This window comes from Harmonia axyridis, chromosome 1 (genome assembly GCF_914767665.1).
Source record: "Harmonia axyridis chromosome 1, icHarAxyr1.1, whole genome shotgun sequence".
NCBI classification, from domain to species: Eukaryota; Metazoa; Arthropoda; class Insecta; order Coleoptera; family Coccinellidae; genus Harmonia; species Harmonia axyridis.
This window is the reverse complement of record NC_059501.1, coordinates 38,386,515-38,403,169: the sequence shown is the minus strand read 5'-3', so window position 1 is coordinate 38,403,169 and position 16,655 is coordinate 38,386,515. Positions and strand designations below refer to the sequence as shown.

Below are 16,655 nucleotides of genomic sequence, written 5' to 3'. Positions count from 1 at the left end.
TTAGTTCGCCGAAGTTTCTAGAAAATTTATTTCCATCCTCAGGGCTCCACAAAATTTACGGAAAACATCATATTTGTAACACTGATGAAGGTGTTTACAAAAATAAAAGAAATATGAGCATCACTAAAAGTTATTGACCTAAAATATCACAGGAAAGATGGTCTGGCATAATTTAGATATACAATGAAACATTATACAATTCAAAAGATTTTTTGGTTTAAAATGAAAAGTCATATACATACATATGGGTATAAACAACGTACTTACAAGCTAGACGAAGGTATCTTCCCAGAATCATCTAATAAAAATTTGAATCAATTCTCCAATATTTCACGTAAAAAGAAATCATAATGAATTGAAAAGCGGGGACAAACAATGCGACCGATGCATAGACATTACGCCGACAGACGAAGGTGAAATCATAGGAACAACGGACTCGAAACAAATTAGGGTAAAAAACTTAGACGTATGTATTTAATGCATTGAAGACTGAGTAATGAAGTTGATAGGGGCTAGAAATCTTCATTTTATTTTTATTCATTTCGTAGTTGGTTCTTCGTTTTCAATAAGGAATAATAAAATCGGCTAAGTTGTTGGATGTCAGCTCTAGAATTTACTAAGTCATGGATACTTATTTGTAACATTTCAAAAATTAGCCGATTGCTCAAGTATGGCTCCCTATTTAGTATTTTGACGTCTTCAAAATTAAAGTTGTGATTTTAGTTCCGGCAATGTTCGGCCAAGGCTGTTTTAGGGTTGGAGATCGGAAAACGGACAGGCCTAATATGTAATGGCCCCACCGTTGCATTAAAAGTAACTGCGCGGGAAATTCAAAAAGTCACTGACTTATCAAACCGCCTCGTATTCTAGGATTCTATCTGCCTGAACTACCTGGCCTAAAATACAATCCCATATTTTATCCTGGATTGCACATAGGAATGAATTACAGAAACCCAAATGCATTTTACATCGCTGTTAAAATGTATGTTGTAGTATAAGTTGAACAAAGATTTGATCAGTCTCTCAAAAACCGGCAGTAAGAGAATATAAACTAGCGCTGCTTTAGCAGAACACGCATCGAAAGAAAAATTTTCAGTTTTATTCAGTATGGATGTTAATTACATAAAATAATTTAAAAATATGGGATTTGCAGGAAATGTTTCTGTCAAAACGGAACCTAAATATAAAAAGAAGAAAAAAAATTGATAATTTCAACTAAGACTATTACTACTGGATTTCAATAATTCCAAAGTATAGTAGGTAATTATTGTAATATCATCTGACACACATATTTTGAGTTGAGCTATTGAGGATGCTCATTTAAGAATATAAGGTGAATTGACGGCCAACTTGGTGTTAATTTGAGTAATTGAAAAAGGAAAAATAGAAGAGCATTTCCCTTATTCCATTATTCTTCTTCTGTTTTATTTTCTTAATATTTTTTCATTCATTCATCTCTATATTTTTTCTTATATTCATTCATTTTTATACATACATCTGCCTGTTTTTTCGTTTGTTAAGTTTTTAAATTATTTTTCTACGTTAATACTCTTGGCTGTGTATCTTTCAGTTGTAAAAGAAGGAAAGAATACACGATAATTGATTGAAATTTTAACACCATTTAACTGTCAATTATGTTTATTTCAGAGCCCTGTAAATGAGGTTTATTTAATAAGTTTGGCAAATTTCAGTTAACCCCTAATGAATATACCGAGACATCAGTCTCAATTCATTTATTTTATTTATTTTCTGTAAGAACAAAGCTAATCTCGTCGAGGTCTCAATTTGACTTAGAGCCGTTATTGTTTCAACTACAATAAGATATAAATTCACAATGTGAAAGCCGAAAATAATATATGTAAGAACTGATCATACAGTCATACACACACAGCCATACAGTGTGATAATTTAAGACCAACTAAAAAAATTATTTTATGAATAAGTACTGAAATAATGAAAAAGAAACTTTATTTTTTTTCATAGCCACTGTAATGGGTTTATATCAATGGGTCACGAAATTTCAGGGAATATATGTAGGTAAGTACAAATTTCCGAACTTGAATTATTGACGAAGTCCCCAATGATTTCCGGTTGAATCAAGCTCTAAACCTGAAACATCATTAGCGTAATCTTATTCTAATTTCTCTGGGGGATGGTTTTTGTTCTACCCATTACATCCACCATTAGGTATCATTAACCCGGAAATTAGTTCATTTACGGGATAATCCCATAATTAATGTTGATAGATTCATACATCTGAAAGCTCAAAAGGACTATCCTAATCAGTACTAGTCCATAGATAATTTGGATAGAATATTGGACAGATGAATCAATCTCCATAATAAAGCTTCAGTTCATGGAATCTTATACGGGGTGGTTCAAAAGTCTGGAAATTGTGAATTTATTTCGCGCACAGGTGGAAAATCGGAATTCTGATACTGGGGTCTTTAGTGATTTCGCTTGAGGAATCGAATGGTCCCAACAGGTTTTAGACTGAGAAGAGTCTTATACGAGATATGAGGCCCAACTTTGAAATATTCAAATGCAAATCCATCTTTTTTATAGAGAATTCAGATTCAGCGGGAAATTTCACATCCGAATTGGTTGAAACACGAATTCTGTTGGTCCATTTGAAGATCCATATTTTTTCTCGACCACTAAAACTCCTGACTGATTGTTTTTGTTTTATGTTTTCTTTCGCACTAAGCAAAACGGATACAATACACTCGACGCACATATGTACTGGGTTTTTCACCATAATTTGACCCCTCCTTTAACTTTGTTACTAAAAGAGGTACAAAAAAATATTTTCTACAAAAGTTTCACGAAATCGACTAGTGTTTTTTAAAATGATTTCACAAAACCAAATATACAGGGTGTACTCTTTCAAAACGGCCCAACTTCAAGGGGAGATTATATAGGTGATTTGCAACAATAAATGTCATACAACACATGGTCGAAATGTTGGTGGTTATTCTTCAATTTAACATTTTTTAATTTCACGGCATTTATCACTTTTTTCCATAAAACCAATTATATCTTATTCATTTCTGCGTCCTCATCGAATTTGAGCATATATTCAGAAAGATCATTAAAATTGCCTTAATATGAGCAGTCATGAGTGGCAAAAGAGTTTTACTGACGGGTATGGTGAAGTGGTGAATACAAATATTCTGAAGAGAGCGAAATAAGTCGTATCTTTCCAATCCTTTTATGAATGAAAAACTATAAATGAGAATATGTTTTCTTTGCAGTAGAAACTTCTCTATTTTGCAGGCTTTCGAATGACATATCAAGTTTTGTGCTAGCTACTTTCCTTCGGCTGTAATATCATGGCTAATGTGATGACAATGAAAAAGACGAAAATACTCAAACTTTCCTTTGCCTATTTCAGAGCTTGTTTCAATTGGATATTGAGATAATTCCCATTATGAGGACACAGAAATGAATAAGATATAATTGGTTTTATGGAAAAAAGTAATAAATTCCGTGAAATCAAAAAATGTTGAATTGGAGAATAACCGCCAACATTTCGACCACGTGTTATATGACATTTTTTGTTGCAAATCACTTGTATAATCTCCCCTAGAAGTAAGGCCGTTTTAAAAGTGTACACTCTGTATACCGAGTGGACAACATATTGATTGCACCTTCATTTTTTCAAATGAAACACCCTGTATATTTGACTAGCAACATATGTTTAATTCTAAGTACCACAGAGTTTTAAATTTTAAGAACCACCTGTCATACTCAGTAATCAGTTTTTAAGTGGTAGGCTGCGATAACTCAAAATGCCCTTTTTTGAGTTATCTCGTTGGCAACGATATGACATACGTTTTTCACTAAAAATTGGAATTGGATGATTTGGATGCGACTCCACATATTCTCTCCTTGTAGCATTCTTATTTTCATTGTTCTTCACATAAAGTAAAAATATTTAAAATTTTTCCGCGCCTGTGTAGTGCTTATTCGATGAATAGTTTCATTCAATGATAAACTCATATCATATATCGTTGCCAACGAGTCTTTTTAAAAGAAAAATAATATAACTTACCTATCAAACTCAAGTTGACTTGAAAATTTCTAGTGGGAGAATTGACGAAATCCACTCGACACCTGTATATTCCTTGGTCGTGAATGGATATATTTTCAATTTTCAGTCTCGCCTGGGAAGGTTCCCCATCCATAATAAAGTAGAGGCGGTTTCCCAGATCGCCACTAATAGTCAAATGAGATGCATGCGAAAGCCCACTTCGTGCGTCTAAGCTGAAATGAAGATATTTTTGATCAACACACGGTAAAAATGATGTTAAGAACAGTTTTTTTTTATATATACATGGGGAGTCTTTCGTACATATAAATTTGTAGATTATTGTTGTCACAAGGAACACTTTTTCCTTTTCAATTATATATAGCAATTGTTGTCACGAAATTGTGGAGGAAAAAATACTCTTTTCAATTAATCTTCAAATTAATTTAAATGAGATATGATTACTTCAAACATAATTATGTACAGTGCATCCCATTTTGGGTGAGACAGCCAGGTTTGTCGCTTGTTATTTAAGATAGAGCCTTGCGGTTTTCACACTTTTTCGTGAAACTCAAGTGTCTAATCAGATTCAAGTTTCTGTTCAAGAGATACAGGGCGATTTTGGAAATTGATACTTTTCGGACCCCTCCTTTATCTCCGAAGGTATTAGAATAATGCGGAGGTAAAAACTACGTCTGAATCAGAATTCTGCGTAGAGTCTGGTGGCGTACTAATTTTTTTTTCGGGGTATGGTTTTGAAGATTCAACACAAACCTATATTCTTTTTTAATGGAACACCCTGTATATCATAACTTCGTTGAATTCTTTATTTTTTTCCCTTCAAAATGATGTATGATACTATGTAGGAAGGATGTTCAGAAATGTTAAAAAAACACTAAAACATCAAATAATGATGATTTTTTGTAAATGGGCCATGAATTTCCTAAGTTTCAATAAGAGGATTATTACTTTTGATTTTTAAAAGTAGTAGGTCATTGATGATACAAACATCGTTGTTGTTATTATGGCTACTATGCATTTGGGAGCATTGTTTTATCAAGTAGGCATTGGAGAGAAAAAAACCAATCTGATCTAGCTGTCATCGCTATGAATTATTGTTATTACTATTGATTCTTTTTTTATATAGGAAATCCATTGCCCATTAATAAAAAATCATCATTATTGGATGTTTTAGTGTTTTTTTAACATTTCTGAACATCCTTCCTACATAGTATCATACATCATTTTGAAGGGGAAAAAACTACTAATTCAACGAAGTAATGATATTAAAAAAAAATAAAGGTTTGTGTTGAATCTTCAAAACCATACCCCGAAAAAAAAATTGAGTACGCCACTGGATTCCACGCAGAATTCTAATTCAGACGTAGTTTTTACCTCAGCATTATTTCTAATACCTTCGGAGATAAAGGAGGGGTCCGAAAAGTATCAATTTCCAAAATCGCCCTGCATCTCTTGAACGGAAACAGTTGTGCAAAATCTGATTAGATCTACTTGAGTTTCATGAAAAAGTAGGACAGGAAAGTGAAAACTGCAAGGCTCTATCTTGAACAACAAGCGTGAAACCTGGCTGTCTCACCCAAAATGAGATGCACTGTACAGGGTGGGCAAATTTCGATGTTTTAGCACTACAACTTTTGAACCAGAGGAGATAGACAAAATCTGATACCCACTTCTCGATCTCTTTTTCTGAGAAACTAACAAGGGTAGTATTCATTTTTGGCCACCTTCTTTTGTTTTCGAGTTATAAGCGAAAATTGGAAAAATGGCGATATCGAAAAACATTTATATCTCCGCTAATACTGAGGATAGAGCTCTGAAATTAAAACATTATACAGGCACTTTTTTACGTAGAATCCAGTGGCGTGCTCGTATTTTCAAAAGGGTTTTTAATTACGAAGCTATGACCCAAAATTATGTTTTTTCAAATGGGAACACTAGATTTTTGTGCCATTTTCTGAAAGCTTAATTTTTCCTGATTTCAAAAATATATAACATTGTATGATTCGTATCAAAATAAATAACAGAAAATGGTCAAAAACCTTTTTTTACTTAAGAGTCTCAATATTTCTATGGTTTCAACTGTTGATGAACACAGAAAAATTGAGCTTTCTATAACAAGAGCAGTGTCCTTCCGTCAATCTGATTATTTCTATGCTTTTCACTTATTTCTACAAAATTCGAATATAGATATGTTCTATAAATTTTTTATCTAAAAATTGATTTGGAAATAACGAAGAAACTACAAGATCGAATTTTTCAATCGAAAAAGTTGTATTGAGATGCATGTATCAGGAGATTATTTACATAGGTCTCCAGAATCAATACGCACAAGTACCAATCCATTTTAAACAGCATATGAAACAATGCATATATGATTGAACTCAACATTTTAATTACGAAGGGACAAACAAGAAATAATATTTAACCTAATAATGATAACAATTGCACAATGCACAGTCGACACCTCTTCCCGATATTTCAATAGATGAATATTTGAAACTGTTTTCAAGCTACCTAGGAAACTTTTTCCAAGTTCGTTCATCTTTTCGAAACTATTTGTATAAAATAAATATAGATTCGAATTTTGTAGAAATAAGTGAAAAGCATAGATATAATCAGATTGACGGAAGGACACTGCTCTTGTTATAGAAAGGCTCATCAACAGTTGAAACCATAGAAATATTGAGATTCTTAAGTAAAAAAAGGTTTTTGACCATTTTCTGTTATTTATTTTGATACAAATCATACAATGTTATATATTTTTGAAATCAGGAAAAATTAAGCTTTCAGAAAATGGCACAAAAATCTAGTGTTCCCATTTGAAAAAACATAACTTTGGGTCATAGCTTCGTAATTAAAAACCCTTTTGAAAATACGAGTACGCCACTGGATTCTACGTAAAAGAGTGCCTGTATAATGTTTTAATTTCAGAGCTCTGTCCTCAGTATTAGCGGAGATATAAATGTTTTTCGATATCGCCATTTTTCCAATTTTGGCTTATAACTCGAAAACAAAAGAAGATGGCCAAAAATGAATACTACCCTTGTTAGTTTCTCAGAAAAAGAGATCGAGAAGTGGGTATCAGATTTTGTCTATCTCCTCTGGTTCAAAAGTTGTAGTGCTAAAACATCGAAATTTGCCCACCCTGTACAGCAAGGAGTAAATGATTGAAATTTGGAGAAACAAACGAAGAGAATTTTTTTTAATAAATTCGTTATTAATGTGTTCGTACACCGCGATAATCTATACACTCCCCAACACGTCTCGGCATTGATACTTGACGGATACTGTCCCAAGCTACCTGTACTTCATGTCTCAGAGTCGCAAAGTCCGTGGGAGCTGGGGTAAATTTCCAAGTCTTCCACCCATGATGTCCCAAAAATGCTCTATCGGCGAAATATCTGGGAATCTGGGCGACCATGGCAAAAGATTCACATAAGTCGCTTTGAAAAAGTTTAAACTAACTCTGGCAACATGAGATCTGGGATTGCTGAAATATTGGATTCTCGAGCCGGTTAAGGTAAGGGAGAACATATGGCTCCACTAATTCTTGAAGGTAACGCAGCGCTGTCATGTTACCTCGAATAAAGACTAAAAGTGACCTTCTTGCATGTGCAATAGCACCCTATACCATAACACCTACTGTGCGGTGTAAATGACGCTCAACATCAAACTGAGGTTCACTTCTTTCCCCCCGACGTCGTCTATCCCTTCTTCGGCCATCATATGCAATCAAGGAGAATCAAAAATTATCATTCAAAAGACCGAATGAGATTAAATTCAGTCAGCAACAACAGGAAGGAATACGGACACATTCAATTAACATCAAAAACCATCAAAGGTGCCGCATAATACATTACACTCATAAATATCCAGATGTAGCGTGATCTTCTCATAGTGCTGTTTACTACTTATTGACGCTTACAAAAAAAAACACGTGCACTCATCAGGCTTGTCGGCGTTCGCTTCCACATTGCCGAATTTTATCGCCACTTGGGGATTTTTTTTACAAGACTGATATGAATTATATTTAAGAAATATTGTTGTTTATGAGAGATATCATGTAAATTCAAAAGGAGAATGATACCAGCTTTCAGCTGTACAAGGGACAGGAATAAATGAATAAATAAATAAATAAGAAATTCCTCAGAATAGAATGCAAAATATAAGAAAACAATTCCATTTCATCACTTCCAACTGATTCTTCCTAAGAAATATAAGGAGTTTCATTATTTCATACCACATTCCATTATTTTATAATATTCAAAATTTTTATCTCAAATTAACTAGTGTTTTTTTCCTTCCTAAAATACTTTTTATGAAAAAGTGTGGAGTTTTTTACACTTCCACACTGAATCTTTGAAAACAAATTCACAAACCAACATCCACCCCCAAACTCACCCCCCCCTTTGCTCTTTTGCTTAGTACAATTATATAGTAATAGTATTATTTTTGCCTGGGTGGTAGGACTCTGATTATCCAATATTAATTCTTAGCATTGTGCAGAGTAAGCTTCTGTTAGGTCGGCCTAGGGCAGCAGTTTGGCTAGCGACGGCCCTGATTTCACAGCTACTTCTCAATTACATTAATTATGTTATAGTCAACCAATTCAATTATACTTCTTGATTTTGGCATTGAAAATAAACTAGTAGTATTCGATCTAAAAATCCTCAATTGAATATTCTGCTTCTTTCAACTCACTGCATTTATTTTCACATTACATACTAGTATGCCCCTCTTGTGAGTATGTCAATCATATGCTCTATGATGCAATTATCGAACAGAAATGAGTAGTTTTAATACATAAAAATGTATTTCAATAACTAGTGTAAGGCTTCAATGTAAGCTTGAATGATTTGAAAAAGATTACAGTAATGTTTGGTAGCAGCAGTCTTTAGTGAGATTTTCAGATCTTGTTTCGTGTATTTATAACAACATTATCTTGTGAAAACTTTTTTAGTAATGAGTTTCGAGAATGATGTGAATTCTTCAAAACAGAATGCTATCTTTAATGGTGTATCTTCATATGATCAGAGTTGTGCCAAAGCTCAGTAATTTCTGATCAAATGTGGCAGTTAAGGTGAGCTTTTTCCAATAACTTCATTTTTTAAATAAGTTGGCTAGTGATTCATTTTTGAAATTTGATTCGTGACACCATAGCAAATATTCATTTCTGTTGATTATCTCCAACAGAATTGAAATTCGAATTTTTTGAATTCCACGGATAATTTTTTTTTATCCGTATTAAACGAGAAAATATGAGGTATGCTTTCAATCTTCAAAATGGTAAAATATTCTTCAATGAGCGTCCGATTTTTTTTTAAGACTTGGGTTCTCTTAAATTTTGGTAATTTCATGGGATGTAAAGGTCATAATGAAGAAACTGGAAGATTTAGATGGAATTTTGGGTTGGGAGAAAATTCAAAATATCAATGAAAAAATCATTTTCTTCAAAAAAACCATTTCAGAGTTATAACTGAAACATAATTCTTCATGGATTTTCAACAGCCTGTATCTTTTCAGCCGAACCGAATCGGAAACTATGGTGAAGGTATATCAGTATTTTAGTGCCTTCTGCACTTGTATTAGAAATAACTATAAATAATATAAGTATATATATATATACAAGGTGAGTCTTTGACTTGTACAAAGATTTCAACAGTAGATCCAGAAATCAAAAGCATAAGTTTTGTGTTGCCGCGCCTTCACCATTTTGTCACATCTACATCTTTCGGTCACTTATAAATATTTTCGATATGTAAATAGGTAAGTGTAACTAATTACCACAATATTTTCGAGATATTTGAGTTCCTTTAATTTTTTCGATAATTCTCTCCCTACTTCATTTCCCGTCAATTTTTTTTCGTTGAGCATATTTGATTAAAATTTCAGCTTTTTTTCCAGCAATTTCCTTCAAAAAAGGGTATATATCGGGTGTCCCAAGGTGAGTGGCCTATTAGATTATTATGGAAACTATTGATGGTAAAGATTTCAAATTTTGTGGATAGATATTTGGCCATGTAAGGTACATTTTTAAAATAATTTCACATTTCCAGTGTTGCCGGATGTACCACAATTTGGCAACAACTTTGTTATTTTGAATGGGACATCCGGTATTTCTATTTTTTTTATGATACTCCATAAAATATTGAATCTATTCACTCTTACTTGTCCATCCCTATCTTCAACGGTTTTTGAGTTATTAATTATTTTTCGAAATTTTTGATCAAATTGGCGTATTACGAAAATGACTCTAGTTCGTTCAATATTTGAGATTTAAGTCAGAAATTTTGCAAGTCGTTAGATATTGATCTGATCTGTGTCACTGCTCTTGAATTATGGTTGTCAATAATACAGGACGGACCAAAAAAATCATCATTTGCCAAGTTACAAAATTGTAAAAAAGTCTATTTTTTCAAATCAGACACCTAGTATATTTTTCAATTTTTGGAATCAGTACAACACACTCTACAATTTTTCTATTCACGTCCCTATACCTATCTCAACTGGATTCCGAGGTATATGCGTTATATGTGTATATCTTTCTTGAGCCATTATTTATAGAAAAACCTCGGAACAAAACACCTGTTAGGCAATTATTGTTTATTTTGACATTTATGGATTGAACTGATTCATTGATATATCGATCTATGAACCACATAGAGAACATAACAATACAAAAGATATTAACACTTATTGAATCAATGTGAAATCTAATAAACGCATATAACTCGGAATCCAGTTGAGATAGGTATAGGGACGTGAATAGAAAAATTGTAGAGTGTGTTGTATTGATTCCAAAAATTGAAAAATATACTAGCTGTCTAATTTGAAAAAATAGACTTTTTCACAATTTTGTAACTTGGCAAATGATGAATTTTTTTGGTCCGTCCTGTATTATTGACAACCATAATTCAAGAGCAGTGACACAGATCAGATCAATATCTAACGACTTGCAAAATTTCTGACTTAAATCTCAAATATTGACCGAACTAGAGTCATTTTCGTAATACGCCAATTTGATCTAAAATTTCGAAAAATAATTAATAACTCAAAAACCGTTAAAGATAGGGATGGAAAAGTAAAGTGAATAGATTTAATATTTTATGGAGTATCATAAAAAAAATAGAAATACCGGATGTCCTATTCAAAATAACAAAGTTGTTGCCAAATTGTGGTACATCCGGCAACACTGGAAATGTGAAATTATTTTAAAAATGTACCTAACATGGCCAAATTTGAAATCTTTACCATCAATAGTTTCCATAATAATCTAATAGGCCACTCACCTTGGGACACCCGATATATGAAAAATTAAAACTATGCTGAATTAGATGTTGCACAACTACACGTGCATATTGAAGCAGAGAGAATATTTATAGTAAATTTCAGGCGGAAAATAACAAAATTAGAGCTTGCATTACATTCTAACGGAAACTTGTTTAGGAAATTTAGAATGAATCTGGGAAGTTTTTGAAATAATTTTTTGATACATAAATATTATGCGATTTGAAAGAGGTAGGCGAATTGATATTAGAAATTGACTTTTTTTTTCTTTATATACCAAATTTCAAATCATAATCAACCTGTTTCAAAATTTAATACAGCATAGTTCTGCTATTTTCATACATATTAGGTATGTCCTTTTCTGATGAAAATAATCTGAAAGTATAATCAAACTTGATCAACATAGAAAAATTGACGAAAAATGAAATAAGGTGAGAAATCTTATATCTATATACCATGAATGAAGGTCATCATGGAGTACTCGTATCAATTTTTCAATCGCCTGAGTGCCTTGGTTTGGGATAATGTAGGATAATGTTCATCTCATGAGTTAAATTTTACAGTTCAATATCCCCTTAACTAATCGACTGAATCATTTCAAATTTTGAAGTTTTCCCTCACTTCCTTTTATATTTCTGAAATCGAATAAATCAGATCCGGACTAGTGAAATTTTGGATTTTTTTTATTTCCTTGAATATTGGATCACCCTAAACGTTTATGAAGGCTAAAAAAAAGCAGCAATTTTCGATATAATTCTACACTACTTGATCGTCTAAAAAGAATATTGTTGTGAAAAAGTTCATTGAAAATTCGAAGGTCAAAAAATATTCACCATGATCAATGATCAAATGCTCGAAAATAAAAATGGAATATGAACATTCGAGTATTCGCCTTTGGATTCGAATCAGGTGTCAAATTGAAATCCATCTTTGAATGTTTACGATAGGGGACCTTATTCAAATATATTCTATTCCTTAGCAGGCGAGAATACAGGTATATAACGAGAATTCGAGATTCGATTTTATCCGATGTAGTGATAGCGGATTACTGTGAGTGGCTCCAAGAGGTTTGATACTGTGTGGCGAATTCTATTACGGGGCGACAACACGGAAATGGCAAAACGACAATATTTTGATGGAACCTTTCGATTCGATTGAGTTTATGTCGTTTATATCGCACCAGCAATTGAGCAAGGTGAGGAAGAGTTGAAATTTATTCATGAGTATATTCCGTAGGTATTTTCTTCACACCATGAAAAGTTCAGATATACTTGATTGAAGCGAATAAAGTAAGAAACACAAAAGTAGAAATAAAATACTATTAGGCCAATTGAAACGTCCCCGGTCTGATGCACAGATGGCGGTGCTAGTATTAAATCCATATGATTTTTAGTTTGTGAGATATTGGGATGTGAGTGTAGCTACTGTTGTTATTTGAAAAAATATGGAAGAGAAATTTCTTGTGCTGATAAAATATTGCTTTTTGAAGGGAAAAAATACAATTGAAGCAAAACCTTGGCTTGATGAAGAGTTTCTAGGGTATTCACCAAGAAAATCAACCATCATTGATTGGTATGCTGAGTTTAAACGTGGTGAAATGGGCACCGAAGACGGCGAAGGCTGTCACCGACGAAAAAATCAAAAAGGTTCACAAAATAATTTTGAATGATCGTAAAGTTGATCGAGATAGCAGACATTTTGAATATATCATCTGAACGTGTATATCATATATTTCACGAATATTTGTACATAGGAAAGCTGTGTGCAAAATGTGTGCCGCGCGAGCTCACAATCGATCAAAAGCAACAAGGTGTTAATGGTTCTGAGTGTTTGAAGCTGTTTAAGTACAATAAACCTTAATGTTTGCGTCGATATGTAACAATGGATGAAACATGGCTCCATTATTTCACTCCGGAGTCCAATCGACAGTGCACTGAGTGGCCACACCGAATGCAAAGCGAGGAAAAACACAACAGTCAGCTGGCAACTTTATGGCATCAGTATTCTGGGATGCGCAAGTTATATTCATTGATTACCTTCAAAAGGGCCAGACCATCAACAGCGATTATTATATAGCGTTATTGGATCATTTAAAGGATGAAATATTCAAAAAACGGCCCCATTTGAAGAAAAAAAATGCTGTTTCATTAAAACAATGCGCCGTAACACAAATCAATGAAACCAATGACAAAATTGTATGGATTGGGCTTCGAATTACTTCTGCATCCACCGTATTCGTCAGATCTGGCTCCCAGCGACTTTTTCCTGTTCTCAGACCTCAAAAGAATCCTCGCTGGAAAGAAATTTAGCGCCAATGAAGAAGTAATCGCTGGAACTGAGGCCTATTTTGAAGCGAAAGACAAATCGTTCAACAAAAATGGTATCGAAAAGTTGGAAGATCGCTATAATCTCTGTATCGCCCTCGGAAGCAACTATGTGGAATAATAAAATCGAATTTTTCCAAAAATAGTTATTTATGCAACAAGTGCAAAAAGTGAATGTTTATTGCACTCGACGTGAAATTGTCCGACGAGGCCGTTGGGCCGAGTTGGACAACACGTCGAGTGCAATAAACAATTTTCGCACGAGTTGCATACAACATTTTTTCTACGTTCATGCAAGAAGCAAAAAATGATTTATTGAGGTGCGGCACTAGGTGTAGGAAAATGAAAAGCGCAACTTGAATACTTTATTATTAATATCGATTTGCATTGAAACAGGAACTAATACGTTACGAACAATTTAACTCAAACTTTATTTTTACCCTCAATGTTGAAAAAGAATGAACAATTGGTGCAATTTTCAATATGAATATTTCGTAGTGAAGTACTTTTTAAATCCACTTCTTGATTTGTTACTGCTGTAAACGTACTAGTACTTGGTAACTGTACATCGTTATTTCCTTCAGGCTGAAATATTTGTTTTGCAACACTGAGTTTGTATGCATGTGATTCCTCTACGTATCCCTGCGCTACTGTCGACGATTTCCATCAGCACGTTGAAGTAGAATGACAGATGAGTGCAATAAAAACTTTATTGCACTAGTATAATAAAGAACTTCTTTTTCCACTAAATATATTATAGTTCAATAAAGTTTTGCTTTTAGCATGAATGTAGAAAAATGTGTTTTTCTATGGTAGACCGGGGACTTTTCAATTGGCTTGTTAAACGTGAGGTTCGAGCATCGGAAGGAGAGCTGCTACATCAATATCTTCTTCTTCTTCTTCATTCTTAATTTTAGGCGATTCGCCTGTTTCTTTTCGTCGAATCTCTGCCTACACTGACAAATTGTCGCTCCATCGCTTTCGAGGGCGTCCTAAACTTCTGCGACCTAGTGGTGATTTGTCGCGTGCAATTCTGACCATCAATATAGCTAGTTCTATTATGCTTCGTTAAAATTCCCAGAAAGTGGAGTACCTTCATCGAAAAATTAATATGCAGGGTGTTTCAAAAAAGGACTCTTGGATAGGTAGAAAACTGAAAAATAGTTGGGGTTTGGTTTCAGGTGGATTAAACAAGAATTTTTCATCTTCTATATGGAAATTCTGAATGTTCCATGGAAGACATTATATAAAATCAAACTCATGTTATTAGGCTTGATATTTAGAACGTTACCAAACAGAAGCGTACTTTACAAAACATTACTTCCACTTTTTATGCCACATTGGGGCAAGTGAGTTTCGAGTTCTAAAATAATCACAAATTCATCCTATATTAACCATCTCAAAGAAAGAGCAGAAACAGCGAAAGCCAAAACATTCATAAGGACTTTGAGAAGGATGGACCAAGTTCTCTGAATCGCTTCTTTACTGAAAGAGTGAAAGAAAATAAACCCTGAGCACAAAAAAACATTTTCCCGATATTTCCAACAATATCAGAAGAAGAAAAAAACACAATATAACAAAACAAATTCAGACAATTTTTACGAAGAATGAATAATGTGTATTGATATAGCGCCTCGATGAATGAAGATTAGAGGGACTCACTTGCCCCACATCGTGGCAATGGCATTTGAAATTTTTTTTTTAAGTCAGAAATTCTATCTTAAGAATTATTTTTTTATTAATCTTGTGTGCTTCGAGTATTGAAAGTTATTTCTCAACCAACAAACATCGTTTCATTCGCATTTTTGAGGAACAGCACAAGGAATATCACAAGGCTCACCACTCACTCCTCTACTCTTCAATTTGTTCTATCCAACCATAAAACACTGAAAGAATGTATGAAAGAACTACAGAAGTTGGCAGAAGTAACAGTGGTATGTATGAGACTTTGGAGAATACAACCCAACCCAACAAAATCAAAACTTGTCATTTTTAACCATATAATTAATGCCAATTCTCGCAATAAAAAACTTGGAAGTGGCACAATTACTCCAGCAGATTTCAAATACCTAGGCATAAAGATTGATAATAAGTTGAACTTCATAGTACACTTAAAACTCCAAGCGAAAAAAGCTATAACACAAGCTGGGCATTTTAGATCTCTTACCTATAAAACATGGGAATCAATAATAAAATAGCTAGTTCGATATACAAAATGATATACAGACCCTTATTGGACTATGGACATATAATATCCTCAAATTCAACAAAAACAGCTCTGAATACAATTGCAGTAGAAGAAAAAACTTGCTTACATAAGATTACAAAACTAAGACATTCCAACAAACCACTATACAACCCATCCAATCAGCTTTTTTATCAGACAACAAGAATAGAACCAATACTGAAAAGAATGCAAAAAAAGCAAAAAATTCTTCAATAACCAAAATAATATCAACATAATGGAGTCATTGATACACCATTACAGCAGAGCAACTATACCAAAGTTGCCAGCTTTACCACTTTTTGAATACTTGGAATCACTAGGATAATATTTATTTGTTTTTTTTAATATGTTCAGATAAAATGTAATATAAAAATGTCTGTAACTGGCTCACATTGGATTACATGACAAATTTCGTTTCTCTCTCTGTTTCGGAAGCTGATACATCTCATAAATTTGTTTTTTATAGTTGACTCTCATAGGCCCTAGTCACACGGTTTATAACAAGTACTATTGAACATAACTTTTTAAGGTTAGTTTAATTAATCAAAATCAAGTGAATTTAAACATTATCCAGTTTTACACCAAACCAAAAGGTGCTCTCCACAGAACTCTATACAACGAAATATTTTGAATTGAAAATTATGAATATTTTTCTCTACATATTAGTACCATCCACATTAAGAATAGTAGAATAGAATATCATTTACCTACTGTTCCCTTCCAGTACAATTCGATTAAACTAAAACAATTTATTGTTCACATATAA

At 33.2% G+C, this 16,655-nt stretch overlaps 1 protein-coding gene across 2 annotated transcripts in view; it reads right to left on the bottom strand.

The window, feature by feature from the left end:
* The window catches only part of LOC123671419 (hemicentin-1), a 365,630-nt gene that overhangs the window by 274,015 nt on the left and 74,960 nt on the right, over window positions 1-16,655 (bottom strand). For both annotated transcript variants that reach the window (XM_045605267.1, XM_045605266.1), the window contains one exon: window positions 4,055-4,266. In XM_045605267.1, the coding sequence (XP_045461223.1) occupies window positions 4,055-4,266 (212 nt within the window). The remainder of the gene's footprint in view (window positions 1-4,054; window positions 4,267-16,655) is intronic.